General features: G+C 42.0%; 1 protein-coding gene across 1 annotated transcript; it reads right to left on the reverse strand.

Annotated features, from left to right (window-relative positions):
* Positions 1-14,074: 14,074 nt before the first annotated feature.
* Positions 14,075-15,030, reverse strand: LOC103634086 (alpha-amylase type A isozyme). Its single transcript, XM_008655704.2, has 2 exons — positions 14,548-15,030; positions 14,075-14,453 (listed from the first exon to the last, which is right to left on the reverse strand). The coding sequence occupies exons 1-2, from the start codon at positions 14,884-14,886 to the stop codon at positions 14,178-14,180; spliced, it is 615 nt and encodes a 204-aa protein (XP_008653926.2). The 5' UTR covers positions 14,887-15,030; the 3' UTR covers positions 14,075-14,177.
* Between the last annotated feature and the right edge of the window lie 6,898 nt (positions 15,031-21,928).

Genomic DNA, 21,928 nt, shown 5'->3' on the forward strand with positions numbered 1-21,928 from the left:
ATTATACCCGACGCAGGCTAGAATTCGTGAGAGCAAGCAGTTGGCCGGACCGTGCACCGGACTGTCCAGTGAGAGGCACCGGACCGTCTGGTGCTCTTCAGTCCAGCATGCTTTTCTTTTTCTTTCTTTTTTCTTTTTTGCTCCTTTTGACTTAACTTCATAAAGTCCCTGGCACTTAGACAAATGTGATTAGCACACAAAACAATTTACTAAGTGTCCAGAGCTTTCCTTTTTACGTGGTCTATATAGATTTGCGCTATGTCCTCTTTCGAGCTCACTTTGCTTAATATACATATGCTCACTTCTCATGTTAGTCTAAATGACATGTGTTGAGCATCTAATCACCATAACAATATCGAAATGGTCTAAGGGCACATTTCCCTTTCAATCTCTCCCTTTTTGGTGATTTATGCCAACACATAAAAAAGCAACTCATATTGAACTAACATAAGAAAACAAGATATTCTTTTTTTCTCCCTTTTTATTCTCTAATTTTCTTATTTTTTTTCTTTTTTGTGCAGTTTTTTTGCACTTACCTTTTTATATTCTTTTTTTCACAAAAGTGTTGCAAAAACAAGATATAACACAAGAGTATAAAAAAATTATCATCCTCTATGTGACAGAATTTTTGCTCTAACTTCAACAGACTGTTTGACCAATTTATAGACCTCCAACGCAAAAACTCACAACACGAAAGTTGTAGGTTTCGTTTATCTTTCTTTTAGTTATATAGGTCACCTATTTTGGATAAAGTAAGTAGAAGATATTGACCCCAAAATATAGGGTGGTCCAAAATTTCATGATGACAACAAATTTACTTCCAATATAGATAACCCCTTAATAATTACATTTTCTGGAAATATCGTAAATAAGAAAGTTGTATATAACTTTGTAACCTTTCCAAAAATACAAGAACACTAAATTCCGAGTTATTATGCGAGATTTATGCTCAAAATACCAAACTGGACAGAAACTAATCTGATAACGACGAGATAAAGAGATGGAAAAGGTTGAGATTAGTTTTGGCAAATAAATTTGTGGGATCGCAGCGGATGAAAAGGATTAAACTGACCCTAAACAAATCTAAACTAGCAACAAGACATTGGCCTAGGACACAAACTCAATACGGCAGAATCTGAAACTAAATTGTGCAAAGGCTAAGACGAAGTCTGTAGGTCAGGATACACTAATGGTTTTTAGGGTTATGATAAAATGTTAAGACTCTTTATTCTTTGGTTTTTTGTGGGTTATAGGACGAACACAATGAATCTAAATGTTGGATTATACCTTAGGGCAACCTAAATCCTGATACTACCTAATAGAGGGCAAGACCTGATCTTCTGTAAGGTAGGATAACTTGATTTGGTGGAAATCTCGATGTTGATGATCCAAGGCTCCAAGCGAACGGATCCTCGTAATCACTACACCACTATTCAGTTGGTTATCATCCGTGCCACACGAGTGACCTCACCATGAAGGCTTATCCCTGCAAGGGCAACTAAGAACACAAGCAAGAACATGAAAGAACGCAATCAAAACTGTATTGATCATGAGGTGGGGTCTCACAAAACGATGAACGACGACACTATTCGATGACAGATATGATCTAAGCATAACCCCAAACTCTAATGTGGCGGTGGCTGCCGATAAAGAGGTTAGGGGCATGCACAACTCCTGGAGGTATACTTAATGGGCTCCAACATGATACATGGGCCAACAGCCCAACAGACGGTGTCGCAGCAACAAAACAGAATCTGGACGTTAACTTGTTTCGACAATTCCTGTTGACTCCGATGAATTTTAAGTTGGTTCCAATTGGGTTGGAAAGCTTATCTACTAGATTTCCATCCATATAAAGCCCAACCTAATCGGAGTTCAGATGCATCATGGGTGTCCGTTTTAGTGCAGATTGGTCATGTACTCTGAGGTGGAGATGAGATTGAGTCGAACTTGGTTTTCTCTTGTTTTGAACGTCCTAACTTCTCCTCCTTGATATCTTGGCTTTCCCAAGAACTTGTTGTTTCTCTCCAAGGTTTCTGAGCATCAAAACATCCATGGCACCAAGCGTAAGCTCTAAAATACAATTAACTAGGTTAGAACGAACCTAGAGATTTAATCACCATGCATGTGCTCGTGTTGTCGGTCGATGCATTATTTGTATGGGATTGATGTTCTCATCACTAGGTGACCTTGTCGATCATAGGACTACTTCCACAGGCTTCTCCCTGATAAGTCTTCTCGGGAGGTGTTCAGAAGTCTACTAGCAAAGAATTGGATAAACATCATCTTAGTCAGTCTCCAGATTGGTTTAATCGATCCGCTACATTCCTCCCTATGTTCAGGGTTGTGTGTTAGCCGTGGGCATGCTAGCACTTGCTGGTGTATGCCAGATCTCTTATGTCGTTAATGTTTGGTATGGATTCTACTATTTTTAGAAATTTTGTTAGAAGAATCCCTACTACACATTTATTTTTTCATGAGACTTGTATCCATAATTTGGATGTATTCTGATATTAAAATGAGAGGTAAGTGCTCAAGCAAAAGCACATGGATAAATAATCTTGATTAAAATATACTAACGAGTTTTAAACTTGATATGAAATACCATCTAGGATCCAAACTTCTGTTCTTTTATTTTTGGTCTTCAAACTTGTATTGAGCCTCTATACTAGTCCACACAGGGTTTAACCTGCTTGATACCTAGGTTCTAAACTTTCAAAATAACATATCCAAGGCCCCAAACTTTATAAAAGGGACATACAAGGTAACTAAGTAAGAGTTTGGTTGAGAAAATGTAATGGTAACACTAATGTAATCAAGTAGCAGTGCTATCTATTACCATGGAATAGAAAGCACCATTTGTTTGGATGAGGCTGATAACGTGGGGAGAGGTTAACGATCGGAAGGGAGCGGTATCAGTTTGTACATGCACAATATTTGATTGTGTGTAATGTGATTACAGCTCTACGCAAACAAATAGGTGTAGCTCTACGCAAACAAATAGGTGTAGTCCTATTAGTTACTTCTCTGTATTCAGGTCGCATTACAAACATCGAACCAAACACCACCTAAACTTGCAAACGGTGTCATCTTGTCCCTAACTTTCGAAGTTCTAGATTTAGGTCCCTGTTGGGGACTTGTTCTCAAATGCTATGAATTAAGAACAAGGCAACATAGAATGTTAAATGTTAAAGCCCTTCGTCCGCTGAAGCATTATTTCTCTGAGGATTTAATGAGCTTCGGACGAAGGTTATGGATGATAAATTACAAAGGTCCTACCTTCGTGATCAGAAATAAAATAATGTGAAATAAAATATAAAATATAAAACGTTAAAGAATACCAAGAATAAATAACATCATTTACTCATTTTGTAATATAAATTGAAATATTAAAACATGATGTTTAGTTACATTTATACCTTCGCCTTGACAGAAAACAATAATTCCAGAGTAATGCGTTAGCAATTACAGGATTCCGTGAACAGTAAAGGAGTACTGTTCACTATTTATAGGCACAGGACACAACCTGTAAGAAATTACAATCATACCCCTTACAAAATATTACAATTATGACTCAGACCCTTATGGACTAAAAAGTCATTCCATCTTTAAGTCGGTTCGACCCTTCACCTTCGGATACGCTATAATATCGAAGCTTCATGAGCGGTAGCTTCGGTATCACATATAAACAGGTTTTGCCGAAGGTGTTTCTTCCTGCAGGACCTTCGGCGACGAAGCATGGTCCCAACAGTAGCCCCTTCGTGGTGCTAGATCGTTTTTCGTAACGAGCTTGATCCATGAAAAAAGTCTCTTAGGCTTCGGGAAGCCGAAGGTCCGAAAAACACCTTCCCTGAGCTCGTTGCCGGGAAACGATACAATTTCCGAGCACGAAGCGGTCCCACCATGTAGGTTCACCTTCTCGGGTTTTGTGGCCCACCGTTCAGTGGGTGCGAGCGACTGTTTGTCCGGTGTAAAAGACTTGACGATTCACCTTCTTACCTGCAGCACTATATAAATAGACGGGTAGGTATGAAGTTATCACAGCATTCATTGCTATTGCACTGTTTTGCTGCCAAAAATTTAACCATAGCCGAAGCTTGACTTTTGCATTCAAACGAAGCACCACTTTGGATTCTGCTTCGTCACAAGAAGAGCTTCGGAAAAAAGGTTATTAATTTCCAAAAAACTTGCAAAAAATTTATAATCAAATGGCCAGAGTACGCTCCACTGCTAGGGTTGAGCGTGATGGAGATGAGGCCGAAGCCACTGAAACTGTTCCAATTTCTGAAGCAATGAGGCGTTTTGGGCTGGTTTCATCAGAGGACACACCTGCTGCCGAAGCAACACAAGCTAATGTTGAAGAAGTTGGTTCCGAAGATGAGTACAGCTGCGGGGTACCAAGTAAACCTAGTCATCTGGACTTTGGAAAGTCCACCATCTCTGAAGCTGATCTTCCTAAAATGGTGAAGCTGGGTTATTTCAGTGAGGCCAAGAAGAAATTAATTCGTTTTGGTGGAGAAGAAACTATCCCAAATCCAGGAAAGGATGAAGTAGTAGTCTTCAAAAGTTTTCTTAAAGCTGGTTTAAGATTCCCCCTAAACAAGATGATTTCTATTGTACTGAAGAAGTTTGGGGTTTACCTTCATCAGCTGACCCCTAATGCTATCGTTAGATTAAGTGTTTATATTTGGGCCCTTCGTAGCCAGAGAGTGGAACCGTTCGGTTAGGGTTTCTGCCGAGTTCATGAATTACACTACCAGACTAAAGCCAGAGGACATGGTCTGCACGAGAATTTTGGCTGCTACAACTTTGCTTATCGCAAGACTACGAAGTTTCCAGTGATAAGCTACCGAAGCAAATGGCCAGCCGGATGGAAGTCTGAATGGTTTTATGTTAAAGTTGATGAAGATGAAGATAAATTGGTCCAGAGTCCGCTAGAACTAACCTTCAGAGAGACGAGGCCCTGATGCAACATGATAATGGGGAGCCCGAGTCAGATTGCTTTTGCTGAATTTCGAGTGATTTCAGATCATATTGGCACTAGAGACTTAGTGCATGAATTTTTGGCTTTTAAAGTGTTCCCAACACTGAGGGAGTGGGAGATGCCGAAGCTAGAGGGAGAAAAGAAGAAGGCAGAACTTGTTCGATTGCCTTATCACTACAAGTTTAAGAAACACTTTAAAGCACCCTGCCAGGAGTGGTTGGACACAATCGAGGTTATGTGCAACGATATCCTCGATAATTACTCTAAGAAAGAAGATCAGTTAATGACTACGGCCTTCGGCACTCATCCGAAACGAAGATTGAATCGGGTGCTAGATGCCTTAAATTTTGATTACCCTGATTATGAGCAACTGGGCGGAGATGCCGAAGGCCAAAAAAGGAAAAGGATTGCCAGCGTCCTTGACAGAGAAGGCACCAAATTGGCTAAAAAGGACAAAGAAATTTCTGAAAAAAGAAAACTGAGCCCTGAGCCGAAGATAGCTGCTCCAAAGAAAAGAAAAGTTGCATCCCCAAAACCAACGACGTCGGCCCAAGAGGAGGAAGCTCCTGCAACACCTTTTGCTATCGAAGTGGAAGAGATTCTAAAGGTAATGACTGAACCTTTGCCTATCAAGCTAAGTCCGCTGGCGCCTGAACTGACGAAGTTCTTTCAGAAGGAAAAAAACCTTCAGCAACAGAAAGTCCCGCTAAGCCGAAAAAACGGAGAATTATCCAAGTGGCCGATGTCATTCATCAGACACCGCCACCGACATCGGCGTCAAAAATACATTTATTGAAAGCGCTGTCACTGCCGAAACCACAGCCACCGAAGCCGAAACCAGCGGAGCCAAAGCCACCGGAGCCGAAACCGAGACCGCCGAAGATCCTAATTTAGAAACCACACTTGGTGATATTGATAATATGCTTCTGAAAATGGCTGAAGAAGAAGCTGCTGCGGCCACGGTGGACATGACAATTGAGAAAGGAAAAGAGCAAATTGAAGACACTTTGGAAGAAGAAAACTTTAATTTTCAAGATATACTTGGACAAGAATTATCAGAAACTGAGAAAGAAGAGCTAAAGAAATATGCTATATCCTGTGGATACAAACAAGGGTCTCTGCTGTTTGGCGGAGTCAACGAAGGGAAACTAAGATGCCTTCGGAATCGAACCGAGACCAAGGTTGTTAGGACTTTCTCAAAGAGCGTTGGTCTGCCGAAGATTGAAGTGGATCTCTGCAGGTACCAGCGACAGCATATCGCCGGTAGCTTGCTCTATGCTAATTTCAAGGTACAAACTCAACTTTTTATTGTTTTTTGAATTAAGATGTTTTCTGACGAAGGTTATTTTGGCAGAGTATTTTACTAAGTAAAGCGCTGAAGATGCAACAGGATCTTGAAGACGAGAAAAACGAAGCTACCATCAAAGATCTAGAAAACAAAGTCGAAAGTTACGAAGCTGCTTTGAAGAAAAAGGACTTCGTCATTCAAGATCTTGAAAACAAAGTTAAAAATCACGAAGCTGCCTTGGAGAAGAAAGACTTCATCATCCACTCTATCGAAGGTTCATTGGCTGAAGCTCAAGCCAAAATTGAGAAATTAAACAGCGAATTACTCATAAATTTAGAAAAATCTGAGCAAGAAAAGAAGAATCTCGAAACAAGTCTCGAGACCGAAATTGAGAAGAATTCAAATTTACAGAAATCATTGAAGGAGCTTCAGGAAAAATGCTTAGATTTCGGCAACCGATGTGTGCAGCGGCTGAAGGATGTGTTTTACTCAATTGGAGCCAGCTCTGATAAGTTTACACCTTCAGCTGAAAACCTGCCAAGCACCTTTGAATACATTGAGGGCGAAGTTGATGCACTTGACGAAGTTATCGCTGGGCATGCCGATTTCTGCGCCCTGTTAGCTTCTCGAGGCACGACTACTGCTTTCCTGAAGGCTGGCTGTACACACGGGAAAATTGTTAATAGGCCAAACTTCAGCTTGTCGCCAGCAGATTTGGTTGACATCCCCAGCCTAGCTCGAAGCATAGGGAACAGGTTTATGACCCAGATTTGGATAAACGGCGGGCGAAAAATGGCTGGTGACGAAGCTCGGAGCCACCTTAAGCCAGTGAGAAACTTATACTTGTTACTTTTACCTTCTCCTTGAACTTTGCGCCTTTCTCATTCCGTTTTAATATGTACAGGATGATGATGCTGAAGAATGACGAGCTGAAGCCTTAACAAATGCTCCGAAAGACTTTTCTGCATAAGATTCTAGAGAAAATTTTGTAATATGATTGTAAAGAAACTTATGTAAATTTGTGCGTACCTTGTAATATATCTTTTCCCCCTTTGTCCGTGTACAACCTGCTTTGCTGTGGACGAAATTTTCTTTTTGAGCCGAAGACGAAAAACACCTTCCCTTCTTTTCGTACACAACGAAGCATGAAAATTTCTTCTTTCTCCGAAGCTTTATCCTCATAGCCGAAGCATCTGCCTTTTCTGTATGATATGATGATAATGATCCTATGTATGTCTAAGTGAATGTTTATGAATGCAAATGTCATGATGTAATGTATCGTGCAAATGAATATCCAAATATATATTCGAAGTCATAATCATAGCCTTCATTCCCTTAGGAATGACTCAAATCTTTTTGCCGCTTATTTTTCGGCTTCACCGTTTATTTTTCGATGTACCAGCGTTGACTTTTCGCTGTAAGCCTCCCTTAGGAGCTTCTTCGCCTTTTACTTCGGCGGAATCAGCGTTTATTTTTCGCTGCAAGCCTCCCTTAGGAGCTTATTCGCCTTTTACTTCGGCGGAATCAGCGTTTATTTTTCACTGTAAGCTCTGCATTCCCTTAGGAACGACTTTTGAGCTTCTCCCTGTTTTCTTTTCTTTTTTCCTTTGCACTCGATGGTGCGTTCTCAGCTTTTACATTTACATCTTTGGGGGATATTGCTCTTATAGAATTGAAATAAGAAAAGAAAAATTACATGCTGTGGCCCCATTAAAAACCTTTCTCCCCCTTTGGAAAGGAAAAAGGTGCCACAAGAAAGAATAGAAAAAATTACATCAAGCTAAACATAATATCGCCGAAGCTCATCCGCATTCCATGATCTAGGAATGTCGTTGCCATCCATATCCTTCAATCTGTAGGAACCGGGTCTTGACGAAGATACTACCAGAAAAGGTCCTTCCCACTTCAGCTGTAACTTGCCTACTGTCTCTGGGTTGGATACTCTTCGAAGCACCAAATGTCCTGGTTCAATGTTCTTTAGTCGAACCTTTCTATCACGCCATTTTATTGTTTCAGCTTGGTATTTATTGATGTTTTCCACATCTTGAAGCCTGATCCCTTCTATAACATCTTTTTCCACAAAGTAATCAGCTTCAGCTTCGTCTTCTGCCGAAGCTACTATTCTTATTGATCCTGCTTTGGCTTCTTCGGAGTTATTGCTTCGTCACCAAACAATAATTTGAATGGTGTAAAACCTGTTGATCTTGATATTGTTGTGTTGTGGCTCCACACCACTTTGATTAATTTGTGTGGCCACTTTCCCCTGGGCTGATTGAAGATTAACTTCATTATTCCTGTCATTATGATGCCACTAGTCCTTTCAACAAGTCCATTTGACTCTGGATGCCGAACTGATGCAAAATGGATCTTCGTGCCAATTTGTTCACAAAATTCTCTAAAAGCTTCGGAATCAAACTGCGTTCCATTATCCACAGTAATAGCCTTCGGCACTCCGAAGCGACAGACAATATTTTGCCAGAAAAAATTTTGAATAGTAAACGAAGTTATTGTGGCTAAAGGCTTTGCCTCAATCCACTTAGAAAAATATTCCACTGCCACTACAACATATCTTAAGTTCCCTTGTGCTGGTGGTAACGGACCTAACAAATCAAGACCCCACCTTTGCAATGGCCAAGTGGGTTGTATTAACTGGGTTAGAGACGAAGGTTGTTTTTTTATCTCTTACACATTTCTGACAGCCTTCGCACTTTTGAACTAATTCCACTGCATCCGAAGCTGCCTTTGGCCAATAAAATCTTTGACGAAAAACTTTTCCAAGCAAAGGCCTAGATCCAATGTGAGATCCACACATGCCTGCGTGTATTTCCTTCATCAATTCTATACCTTCGGCTCTGGATAAACACTTGATTAATGGAGAACAGACCCCATGCTTGTACAGCTCCCCTTCTATTATAACATATGGTCGAGCTCTTGCCTCTATCCTCCTGTTATAAGCTTCGTCATCTAAAAGAAAGTTACCCTGAAGGAAAGAGATGATCTCAGTTCTCCAGTCTTCACTATAAACAGGGGATATATTGAGGACTGCTCTTTCAAGAAGTTCAACCGAAGGTGCTTTTATTATTTCGAAAAATACTTCCGAAGGTAAGGGCAGCCCCTGTGCTGCTGACTTGGCTAGCAAATCAGCATGTTCATTTTCTCCTCAAGGAATATTTTTGACAGAAAACCCTTCAAAGGAAGCCTCAATCCTTCGGACCGTGTCTAAATATTTCTCAAGCTTCGGGTCTCTTGCTTTACAACTTTTGTCAATATGACCAGAAATAACCTGGGAATCAGTTTTAAGAACTGCTCTTCTAATTCCCATTGCCTTTAACTTCCGAAGACCCAAGAGCAGAGCTTCATACTCAGCAATGTTATTTGTGCAACTGAAATCAAGTCTTGCTGCGTAGCAAGTTTTAACTCTGGAGGGTGCGACCAACACAGCGGCTGCTCCTGCCCCGAAGGTTCCCCAAGAACCATCGCAGAATACTGTCCAAACTTCAGCGTCTTTACTCGCTTCTTCTTCCTGAGCCCCTGGCGTCCAGTCAGCAATGAAGTCTGCTAACGCTTGGGACTGAATCGAAGATCTATGCACATAATCAATGCAGAACTCATTGAGTTCTGCAGCCCATTTTCCGACCCTTCCAGTAGCTTTTCTATTTCTCATAATATCCTTCAGTGGTTGTGAAGAAGGGACAATTATATTGTATGCTTGAAAATAGTGCCGAAGCTTCCTGGAGGCCATCAAAACAGCATACAACACCTTCTCCAATTCTGTATAATTTTTCTTTGATAAACTAAGAACTTCGGATACAAAGTATATTGAGGCTTGCTTTTTGACTTGCCCTTCAAGCTTCTCTTGGACAAGTGCTGCACTTACCGCTGAGTGCGAAGCTGCCACATATAACAATAGAGGAGCCCCTGGCGTTGGTGGAGTTAGCGTCGTTAAGTCTATCAAATATTGCTTCAGCTCTTCGAAGGCTCTTTGCTGAACTGGTCCCCATTGAAAAACTTCGGCTGACTTCAGCACTTCGAAGAATGGTAAATTTCTCTCTGCTGATCTAGATATGAATCTGTTGAGAGATGCCAGTCTTCCTGTCAATCGTTGAGCCCCCTTCTTTGTGCTTGGTGGTTCCATTCGAAGGATAGCTTCGATTTTATTTGGATTAGCCTCAATCCCTTTTGTTGAAACTAGGCAGCCAAGGAATTTCCCCTTCTTTACTCCGAAAACACACTTTTCTGGATTCAGTTTTAGACCAGCCTGTCTAAAATTAGCGAAAGTCTCCTGCAGATCAGCAATGTGATTTTCTTGCTTCGTGCTTTTTACAATGATATCATCAACATAAGTTAGCACATTTCTGCCTATCTGAGAATGAAGAACCTTTGCTGTCATTCTGCTGAAGCTTCCTCCAGCATTCTTGAGCCCCTCAGGCATCCGAAGGTAACAATATGTTCCGCTAGGGGTTATGAAGCTGGTTTTTGGCTCATCCTCCTTCTTCATCCAAAATTGATGATAGCCTGAATAACAATCCAACAGACTCATAAGTTCTGATGAAGCTGCTGCATCAACTAGGGAATCTATCCTCGGCAATGGAAACTCATCCTTCGGACAAGCCTTGTTGAGATCAGTAAAATCAATACACATCCTCCATTTGCCATTGGCCTTTTTTACCATAACAGTGTTAGCCAGCCATTCTGGATACTTCACTTCTCTAATAACTCCGGCACTGAGGAGTCTTTTTACTTCATTTCGAGCACCTTCGGCCTTATCATCAGACATCTTCCGAAGCCTCTGCTTTCTGGGTCTGAAAGATGGATCAACATTGAGCGAGTGTTCAATAACATCCCTGTTGACGCCACAGAGATCGTTAGCCGACCATGCAAAGACATCTTTGTTGTTGAAAAGAAATCTTATCAGGGTTTTCTCTTGTTGCTCAGACAATTGAGATCCCAGCAACACCTTCTGCTCTGCGATATCTTCGCATAGAAGCATGGGTTTCGGCTGATCGGCCGAAGCAGCCTTCTCCCTTCTGTACTTGTACTGTTCACAAGCTTCGGCTTCATCTATATTGTGGATTGCTTTTGAATCAGTCCAATTCCCCTCGGCCTTTCTGGCAGCTTCCTGACTCCCATAAATAGCAATAGGTCCCTGATCCGAAGGTATCTTCATGCAAAGATATGCTGGATGAAGAATTGCTTCGAAAGCATTGAGTGTTCCGCGACCAATGATAGCATTGTAAGGATACTCCATGTCGACAATGTCAAACACAACTTGCTCAGTCCTTGTATTGTTGACAAATCCGAAGGTCACTGACATGATAATCTTACCAAGTGCTACAATCTGCCTTCCTCCGAAGCCACAAAGAGGGTGCATAGCATCATGAATCTTGTCTTCGGACTCTTGCATTTGTCGGAAGGCCTTAGCAAATATAATATCCGCTGCACTGCCTATATCAACCAAAACATTGTGGACCAGAAATCCTTTGATCACACAAGAGATAACCATAGCATCATTGTGTGGGTAATCCTTGAGCTGAAGATCCTCTTGAGAGAAGGTAATTGGAATGTGAGACCATCTTGATTTGATGAAGGGTCCTTGTACCCTTACATGTTGTACTCTTCTCTGTGCCTCCTTCTTCTGTTTCTTGTTAGCCGGCTCTGAACATGAACCGCCTGTTATCGGGAGGATCAACTTCGGAGCCGAAGCTGCTCCAGCTTGATTCTTGAACGAAGCCATCGTCTCAAAAAAGTGGAAGTGAGTTCACCGGAGGTGGGCGCCAATGTTGGGGACTTGTTCTCAAATGCTATGAATTAAGAACAAGGCAACATAGAATGTTAAATGTTAAAGCCCTTCGTCCGCTGAAGCATTATTTCACTGAGGATTTAATGAGCTTCGAACGAAGGTTATGGATGATAAATTACAAAGGTCCTACCTTCGTGATCAGAAATAAAATAATGCGAAATAAAATATAAAATATAAAACGTTAAAGAATACCAAGAATAAATAACATCATTTACTCATTTTGTAATATAAATTGAAATATTAAAACATGATGTTTAGTTACATTTATATCTTCGCCTTGACAGAAAACAATAATTCCAGAGTAATGCGTTAGCAATTACAGGATTCCGTGAACAGTAAAGGAGTATTGTTCACTATTTATAGGCACAGGACACAACCTGTAAGAAATTACAATCATACCCCTTACAAAAGATTACAAATATGACTCAGACCCTTATGGACTAAAAAGTCATTCCATCTTTAAGTCGGTTCGACCCTTCACCTTCGGATACGCTATAATATCGAAGCTTCATGAGCGGTAGCTTCGGTATCACATATAAACAGGTTTTGCCGAAGGTGTTTCTTCCTGCAGGACCTTCGGCGACGAAGCATGGTCCCAACAGTCCCCAAACTTGTTAATATAGCAAAACAAGATATAAATTAGCATTGTTTGTGACAAAGCACCTATGTGGTTGTTGAATATAAGCACCTAGGATATAGGGCCACATGTCATCGTCTCTCTCATCTTCTTTCGTATTCCCTCTTGTTTCATCGATGCCACTCACTTATAGCGTTATAGTGTGAGCACTAGCACCAATAACATCCCACCACAAACAACTAAAGCGCCTCCGAGCTTGGTCAAGACTAAAGTCTAATGACGACCAACCATGGGCAAGCTCATGAGGAACTAATCTAGTCATTGTATGGATCTAGTCATTATCCAACTTTGACAATGACTGATCCATACGATGGTAATTCCTCACCCTCATCTTTGACAGTGACTAGATCCATACGATGGCAATACCTTGTTGTATAGTATTGTGTAGACACAATTGAACCAAATGCAAGGAGTAATGTCTGAACAGGCACGAGGGAGTGAGAAAATAGATGAGAGAGAAATAACATATATATGATCCTGCATGCTAGGTACACGATCGATAACTACACATGTGGTTTATGGCAAACAACAACGATATATATGAGCCTGCATGCTAGGTACACGCGTGGCTAGATTAGTAAGATTGAAGATATGGATATGTGGTTTTGAAAGTTAGGGAGCTCGATAGTGCCACCATGTTGTATAGTCTCACGTGGCTTGTTTAGCAAGTTTATGTGTCGAGACATTTAATTCTAGAGGTTTAGGACCTAGATAACATCATCATTTAGGTAGTGTTTGGTTTCAGAGCCAGTTGGGATGGAGCAGCTCCATCCTAGGGAACAGCTCTGTCCGAAAGATTTTAAGGAGCTAGATAGTTCATTATTTAGGCATAATTTTCTTTTTTAGAATGGAGCGGCTTCATCCCATCATACTCTGGAACCAAACACTACTTTAAAGTTAAGTTTAAAGAGAAAAAAAATGAAATTTAGGACTTGAAAAGGAGAATTTAGGGATCACCTTTATATTTTACTCAACAATATTTTAAGGTTACATATGGCTCCAATTGCCCTTTTACGCTCCCTTACTTAGAGCAACTCCAGTAGTTTTCTAAAAGACTTCCTAAATCAATAATTTAGGTAGTTAATATAAAAACTATTCTCCAACAGTTCTCTAAATGAACTTTCTAAATTTAACAAGTTGTCATCTAACCTCATTTTCTCTCTACATTTGGCAACCATTTAACAACTCCCTAAACAAAAATGTTGACTGCATTATTTAGTTTTTGTGACTTATTTTTTTATGTGGATAGATACAAAACAAAATTACAACCTATATTTAGAGAACTATTGGAGAACTCACATTTTTTTTACTCCAAAAGCCATTTAGCAACTTCTTAAATCTATGATTTAGAAAGCTAAAATTTACGTAACTATTGGAGTTGCTCTTATTAGAGGAGAAACCACTTATTTTATCAATGCAGTCCCGTGTACATTGTACTGAGAATCAAATCGGTATCTCGAGCACTCTATTATGCTCGAGTCACTTGTTCGGCGCCGGCTTTCTCCCAGACGGCGTAGTCGTTGCCGTGGGCGGCAACCTCAAAACCCGCCGGGATGAGATGGCCGACGTCGTACCTGGACCCGATCTTTACGATGACCTTGCCGTCAATCTCCGCCACATAGGAGTCGCCGTCGTGCTCAAGGATGGTGAGCTCGCTCGTCGGCGTGATGCCATTGCGCTTGCGCACCGCCACCAGGGCGGCGATTTCGTCCTTAAACCCCCAGTCGAAGAAGTGGTCGTAGAACTGCAAGAGAGGCATCAATAATATATCACCGTGTTGAACTGTTGATGTCCAAATGCAAAGAATACTACAGAAAATAGGCAGCTAGACGACTCACAATGCACGGGTTGCCGGGGTGCGTGAGGATGTAGGCGTAGCCCTGCATGACCTTGTCGGAGGGGAACGGCCACATGGCCTGCGTGGAGCCGGTGTCGTGGTTGTCGACAAAGGTGACGGCCTTGGCAGGCCACCAGCCGATGACTCCCGGCGCCTTCCCCTGCGGGTCGATGAGCCGCCACAGCTCGCCTTCGACGGCGGCGTTGAGGATGCCCTTGGTGGTGAAGTCGAAGACGGTGGCCGGCGACGCCGCCCCGCCCACCCTGTCCACCCAGTCCACCAGCGCCTGCCGGTGCGGGTCCTGGTCGTACTCGGGCTTGTTGTCCCCGTCGTACGCCATGCTGTTCCATACCTCGGCGACGGCGAAGGTCGGGGCCGTGGCGTCGACGTAGACCTTGGCGACCTCGGGGGAGTAGCCCTGGGCGAAGTCGAGGCGCCAGGCGTCGAAGCCCAGGTCGGACGACTTGAGCCAGAGCAGCCAGTCGGTGATAAATAACATCATTTACTCATTTTGTAATATAAATTGAAATATTAAAACATGATGTTTAGTTACATTTATACCTTCGCCTTGACAGAAAACAATAATTCCAGAGTAATGCGTTAGCAATTACAGGATTCCGTGAACAGTAAAGGAGTATTGTTCACTATTTATAGGCACATGACACAACCTGTAAGAAATTACAATCATACCCCTTACAAAATATTACAATTATGACTCAGACCCTTATGGACTAAAAAGTCATTCCATCTTTAAGTCGGTTCGACCCTTCACCTTCGGATACGCTATAATATCGAAGCTTCATGAGCGGTAGCTTCGGTATCACATATAAACAGGTTTTGCCGAAGGTGTTTCTTCCTGCAGGACCTTCGGCGACGAAGCATGGTCCCAACAGTAGCCCCTTCGCGGTGCTAGATCGTTTTCCGTAACGAGCTTGATCCATGAAAAAAGTCTCTTAGGCTTCGGGAAGCCGAAGGTCCGAAAAACACCTTCCCTGAGCTCGTTGCCGGGAAACGATACAATTTCCGAGCACGAAGCGGTCCCACCATGTAGGTTCACCTTCTCGGGTTTTGTGGCCCACCGTTCAGTGGGTGCGAGCGACTGTTTGTCCGGTGTAAAAGACTTGACGATTCACCTTCTTACCTGCAGCACTATATAAATAGACGGGTAGGTGTGAAGTTATCACAACATTCATTGCTATTGCACTGTTTTGCTGCCAAAAATTTAACCATAGCCGAAGCTTGACTTTTGCATTCAAACGAAGCACCACTTTGGATTCTGCTTCGTCACAAGAAGAGCTTCGGAAAAAAAAGGTTATTAATTTCCAAAAAACTTGCAAAAAATTTATAATCAAATGGCCAGAGTACGCTCCACTGCTAGGGTTGAGCGTGATGGAGATGAGGCCGAAGCCACTGAAACTGTTCCAATTTCTGAAGCAATGAGGCGTTTTGGGCTGGTTTCATCAGAGGACACACCTGCTGCCGAAGCAACACAAGCTAATGTTGAAGAAGTTGGTTCCGAAGATGAGTACAGCTGCGGGGTACCAAGTAAACCTAGTCATCTGGACTTTGGAAAGTCCACCATCTCTGAAGCTGATCTTCCTAAAATGGTGAAGCTGGGTTATTTCAGTGAGGCCAAGAAGAAATTAATTCGTTTTGGTGGAGAAGAAACTATCCCAAATCCAGGACAGGATGAAGTAGTAGTCTTCAAAAGTTTTCTTAAAGCTGGTTTAAGATTCCCCCTAAACAAGATGATTTCTATTGTACTGAAGAAGTTTGGGGTTTACCTTCATCAGCTGACCCCTAATGCTATCGTTAGATTAAGTGTTTATATTTGGGCCCTTCGTAGCTAGGGAGTGGAACCGTTCGGTTAGGGTTTCTGCCGAGTTCATGAATTACACTACCAGACTAAAGCCAGAGGACATGGTCTGCACGAGAATTTTGGCTGCTACAACTTTGCTTATCGCAAGACTACGAAGTTTCCAGTGATAAGCTACCGAAGCAAATGGCCAGCCGGATGGAAGTCTGAATGGTTTTATGTTAAAGTTGATGAAGATGAAGATAAATTGGTCCAGAGTCCGCTAGAACTAACCTTCGGAGAGACGAGGCCCTGATGCAACATGATAATGGGGAGCCTGAGTCAGATTGCTTTTGCTGAATTTCGAGTGATTTCAGATCATATTGGCACTAGAGACTTAGTGCAGGAATTTTTGGCTTTTAAAGTGTTCCCAACACTGAGGGAGTGGGAGATGCCGAAGCTAGAGGGAGAAAAGAAGAAGGCAGAACTTGTTCGATTGCCTTATCACTACAAGTTTAAGAAACACTTTAAAGCACCCTGCCAGGAGTGGTTGGACACAATCGAGGTTATGTGCAACGATATCCTCGATAATTACTCTAAGAAAGAAGATCAGTTAATGACTACGGCCTTCGGCACTCGTCCGAAACGAAGATTGAATCGGGTGCTAGATGCCTTAAATTTTGATTACCCTGATTATGAGCAACTGGGCGGAGATGCCGAAGGCCAAAAAAGGAAAAGGATTGCCAGCGTCCTTGACAGAGAAGGCACCAAATTGGCTAAAAAGGACAAAGAAATTTCTGAAAAAAGAAAACTGAGCCCTGAGCCGAAGATAGCTGCTCCAAAGAAAAGAAAAGTTGCATCCCCAAAACCAACGACGTCGGCCCAAGAGGAGGAAGCTCCTGCAACACCTTCTGCTATCGAAGTGGAAGAGATTCTAAAGGTAATGACTGAACCTTTGCCTATCAAGCTAAGTCCGCTGGCGCCAGAACTGACGAAGTTCTTTCAGAAGGAAAAAGAACCTTCAGCAACAGAAAGTCCCGCTAAGCCGAAAAAACGGAGAATTATCCAAGTGGCCGATGTCATTCATCAGACACCGCCACCGACATCGGCGTCAAAAATACCATTTATTGAAAGCGCTGTCACTGCCGAAACCACAGCCACCGAAGCCGAAACCAGCGGAGCCAAAGCCACCGGAGCCGAAACCGAGACCGCCGAAGATCCTAATTTAGAAACCACACTTGGTGATATTGATAATATGCTTCTAAAAATGGCTGAAGAAGAAGCTGCTGCGGCCACGGTGGACATGACAATTGAGAAAGGAAAAGAGCAAATTGAAGACACTTTGGAAGAAGAAAACTTTAATTTTCAAGATATACTTGGACAAGAATTATCAGAAACTGAGAAAGAAGAGCTAAAGAAATATGCTATATCCTGTGGATACAAACCAGGGTCTCTGCTGTTTGGCGGAGTCAACGAAGGGAAACTAAGATGCCTTCGGAATCGAACCGAGGCCAAGGTTGTTAGGACTTTCTCAAAGAGCGTTGGTCTGCCGAAGATTGAAGTGGATCTCTGCAGGTACCAGCGACAGCATATCGCCGGTAGCTTGCTCTATGCTAATTTCAAGGTACAAACTCAACTTTTTATTGTTTTTTGAATTAAGATGTTTTCTGACGAAGGTTATTTTGGCAGAGTATTTTACTAAGTAAAGTGCTGAAGATGCAACAGGATCTTGAAGACGAGAAAAACGAAGCTACCATCAAAGATCTAGAAAACAAAGTCGAAAGTTACGAAGCTGCTTTGAAGAAAAAGGACTTCGTCATTCAAGATCTTGAAAACAAAGTTAAAAATCACGAAGCTGCCTTGGAGAAGAAAGACTTCATCATCCACTCTATCGAAGGTTCATTGGCTGAAGCTCAAGCCAAAATTGAGAAATTAAACAGCGAATTACTCATAAATTTAGAAAAATCTGAGCAAGAAAAGAAGAATCTCGAAACAAGTCTCGAGACCGAAATTGAGAAGAATTCAAATTTACAGAAATCATTGAAGGAGCTTCAGGAAAAATGCTTAGATTTCGGTAACCGATGTGTGCAGCGGCTGAAGGATGTGTTTTACTCAATTGGAGCCAGCTCTGATAAGTTTACACCTTCAGCTGAAAACCTGCCAAGCACCTTTGAATACATTGAGGGCGAAGTTGATGCACTTGACGAAGTTATCGCTGGGCATGCCGATTTCTGCGCCCTGTTAGCTTCTCGAGGCATGGCTACTGCTTTCCTGAAGGCTGGCTGTACACACGGGAAAATTGTTAATAGGCCAAACTTCAGCTTGTCGCCAGCAGATTTGGTTGACATCCCCAGCCTAGCTCGAAGCATAGGGAACAGGTTTATGACCCAGATTTGGATAAACGGCGGGCGAAAAATGGCTGGTGACGAAGCTCGGAGCCACCTTAAGCCAGTGAGAAACTTATACTTGTTACTTTTACCTTCTCCTTGAACTTTGCGCCTTTCTCATTCCGTTTTAATATGTACAGGATGATGATGCTGAAGAATGACGAGCTGAAGCCTTAACAAATGCTCCGAAAGACTTTTCTGCATAAGATTCTAGAGAAAATTTTGTAATATGATTGTAAAGAAACTTATGTAAATTTGTGCGTACCTTGTAATATATCTTTTCCCCCTTTGTCCGTGTACAACCTGCTTTGCTGTGGACGAAATTTTCTTTTTGAGCCGAAGACGAAAAACACCTTCCCTTCTTTTCGTACACAACGAAGCATGAAAATTTCTTCTTTCTCCGAAGCTTTATCCTCATAGCCGAAGCATCTGCCTTTTCTGTATGATATGATGATAATGATCCTATGTATGTCTAAGTGAATGTTTATGAATGCAAATGTCATGATGTAATGTATCGTGCAAATGAATATCCAAATATATATTCGAAGTCATAATCATAGCCTTCATTCCCTTAGGAATGACTCAAATCTTTTTGCCGCTTATTTTTCGGCTTCACTGTTTATTTTTCGATGTACCAGCGTTGACTTTTCGCTGTAAGCCTCCCTTAGGAGCTTCTTCGCCTTTTACTTCGGCGGAATCAGCGTTTATTTTTCGCTGCAAGCCTCCCTTAGGAGCTTATTCGCCTTTTACTTCGGCGGAATCAGCGTTTATTTTTCACTGTAAGCTCTGCATTCCCTTAGGAACGACTTTTGAGCTTCTCCCTGTTTTCTTTTCTTTTTTCCTTTGCACTCGATGGTGCGTTCTCAGCTTTTACATTTACATCTTTGGGGGATATTGCTCTTATAGAATTGAAATAAGAAAAGAAAAATTACATGCTGTGGCCCCATTAAAAACCTTTCTCCCCCTTTGGAAAGGAAAAGGGTGCCACAAGAAAGAATAGAAAAAATTACATCAAGCTAAACATAATATCGCCGAAGCTCATCCGCATTCCATGATCTAGGAATGTCGTTGCCGTCCATATCCTTCAATCTGTAGGAACCGGGTCTTGACGAAGATACTACCAGAAAAGGTCCTTCCCACTTCAGCTGTAACTTGCCTACTGTCTCTGGGTTGGATACTCTTCGAAGCACCAAATGTCCTGGTTCAATGTTCTTTAGTCGAACCTTTCTATCACGCCATTTTATTGTTTCAGCTTGGTATTTATTGATGTTTTCCACAGCTTGAAGCCTGATCCCTTCTATAGCATCTTTTTCCACAAAGTAATCAACTTCAGCTTCGTCTTCTGCTGAAGCTACTATTCTTATTGATCCTGCTTTGGCTTCTTCAGAGTTATTGCTTCGTCACCAAACAATAATTTGAATGGTGTAAAACCTGTTGATCTTGATATTGTTGTGTTGTGGCTCCACACCACTTTGATTAATTTGTGTGGCCACTTTCCCCTGGGCTGATTGAAGATTAACTTCATTATTCCTATCATTATGATGCCACTAGTCCTTTCAACAAGTCCATTTGACTCTGAATGCCGAACTGATGCAAAATGGATCTTCGTGCCAATTTGTTCACAAAATTCTCTAAAAGCATCGGAATCAAACTGCGTTCCATTATCCACAGTAATAGCCTTCGGCACTCCGAAGCGACAGACAATATTTTGCCAGAAAAAATTTTGAATAGTAAACGAAGTTATTGTGGCTAAAGGCTTTGCCTCAATCCACTTAGAAAAATATTCCACTGCCACTACAACATATCTTAAGTTCCCTTGTGCTGGTGGTAACGGACCTAACAAATCAAGACCCCACCTTTGCAATGGCCAAGTGGGTTGTATTAACTAGGTTAGAGACGAAGGTTGTTTTTTTAACTCTTACACATTTCTGACAGCCTTCGCACTTTTGAACTAATTCCACTGCATCCGAAGCTGCCTTTGGCCAATAAAATCCTTGACGAAAAACATTTCCAAGCAAAGGCCTAGATCCAATGTGAGATCCACACATGCCTGCGTGTATTTCCTTCATCAATTCTATACCTTCGGCTCTGGATAAACACTTGATTAATGGAGAACAGACCCCATGCTTGTACAGCTCCCCTTCTATTATAACATATGGTCGAGCTCTTGCCTCTATCCTCCTGTTATAAGCTTCGTCATCTGAAAGAAAGTTACCCTGAAGGAAAGAGATGATCTCAGTTCTCCAGTCTTCACTATAAACAGGGGATATATTGAGGACTGCTCTTTCAAGAAGTTCAACTGAAGGTGCTTTTATTATTTCGAAAAATACTTCCGAAGGTAAGGGCAGCCCCTGTGCTGCTGACTTGGCTAGCAAATCAGCATGTTCATTTTCTCCTCAAGGAATATTTTTGACAGAAAACCCTTCAAAGGAAGCCTCAATCCTTCGGACCGTGTCTAAATATTTCTCAAGCTTCGGGTCTCTTGCTTTACAACTTTTGTCAATATGACCAGAAATAACCTGGGAATCAGTTTTAAGAACTGCTCTTCTAATTCCCATTGCCTTTAACTTCCGAAGACCCAAGAGCAGAGCTTCGTACTCAGCAATGTTATTTGTGCAACTGAAATCAAGTCTTGCTGCGTAGCAAGTTTTAACTCTGGAGGGTGCGACCAACACAGCGGCTGCTCCTGCCCCGAAGGTTCCCCAAGAACCATCGCAGAATACTGTCCAAACTTCAGCGTCTTTACTCGCTTCTTCCTGAGCCCCTGGCGTCCAGTCAGCAATGAAGTCTGCTAACGCTTGGGACAGAATCGAAGATCTATGCACATAATCAATGCAGAACTCATTGAGTTCTGCAGCCCATTTTCCGACCCTTCCAGTAGCTTTTCTATTTCTCATAATATCCTTCAGTGGTTGTGAAGAAGGGACAATTATATTGTATGCTTGAAAATAGTGCCGAAGCTTCCTGGAGGCCATCAAAACAGCATACAACACCTTCTCCAATTATGTATAATTTTTCTTTGATAAACTAAGAACTTCGGATACAAAGTATATTGAGGCTTGCTTTTTGACTTGCCCTTCAAGCTTCTCTTGGACAAGTGTTGCACTTACCGCTGAGTGCGAAGCTGCCACATATAACAACAGAGGAGCCCCTGGCGTTGGTGGAGTTAGCGTCGTTAAGTCTATCAAATATTGCTTCAG

Source organism: Zea mays, chromosome 7 (assembly GCF_902167145.1).
Source record: "Zea mays cultivar B73 chromosome 7, Zm-B73-REFERENCE-NAM-5.0, whole genome shotgun sequence".
Taxonomy (NCBI): domain Eukaryota; kingdom Viridiplantae; phylum Streptophyta; class Magnoliopsida; order Poales; family Poaceae; genus Zea; species Zea mays.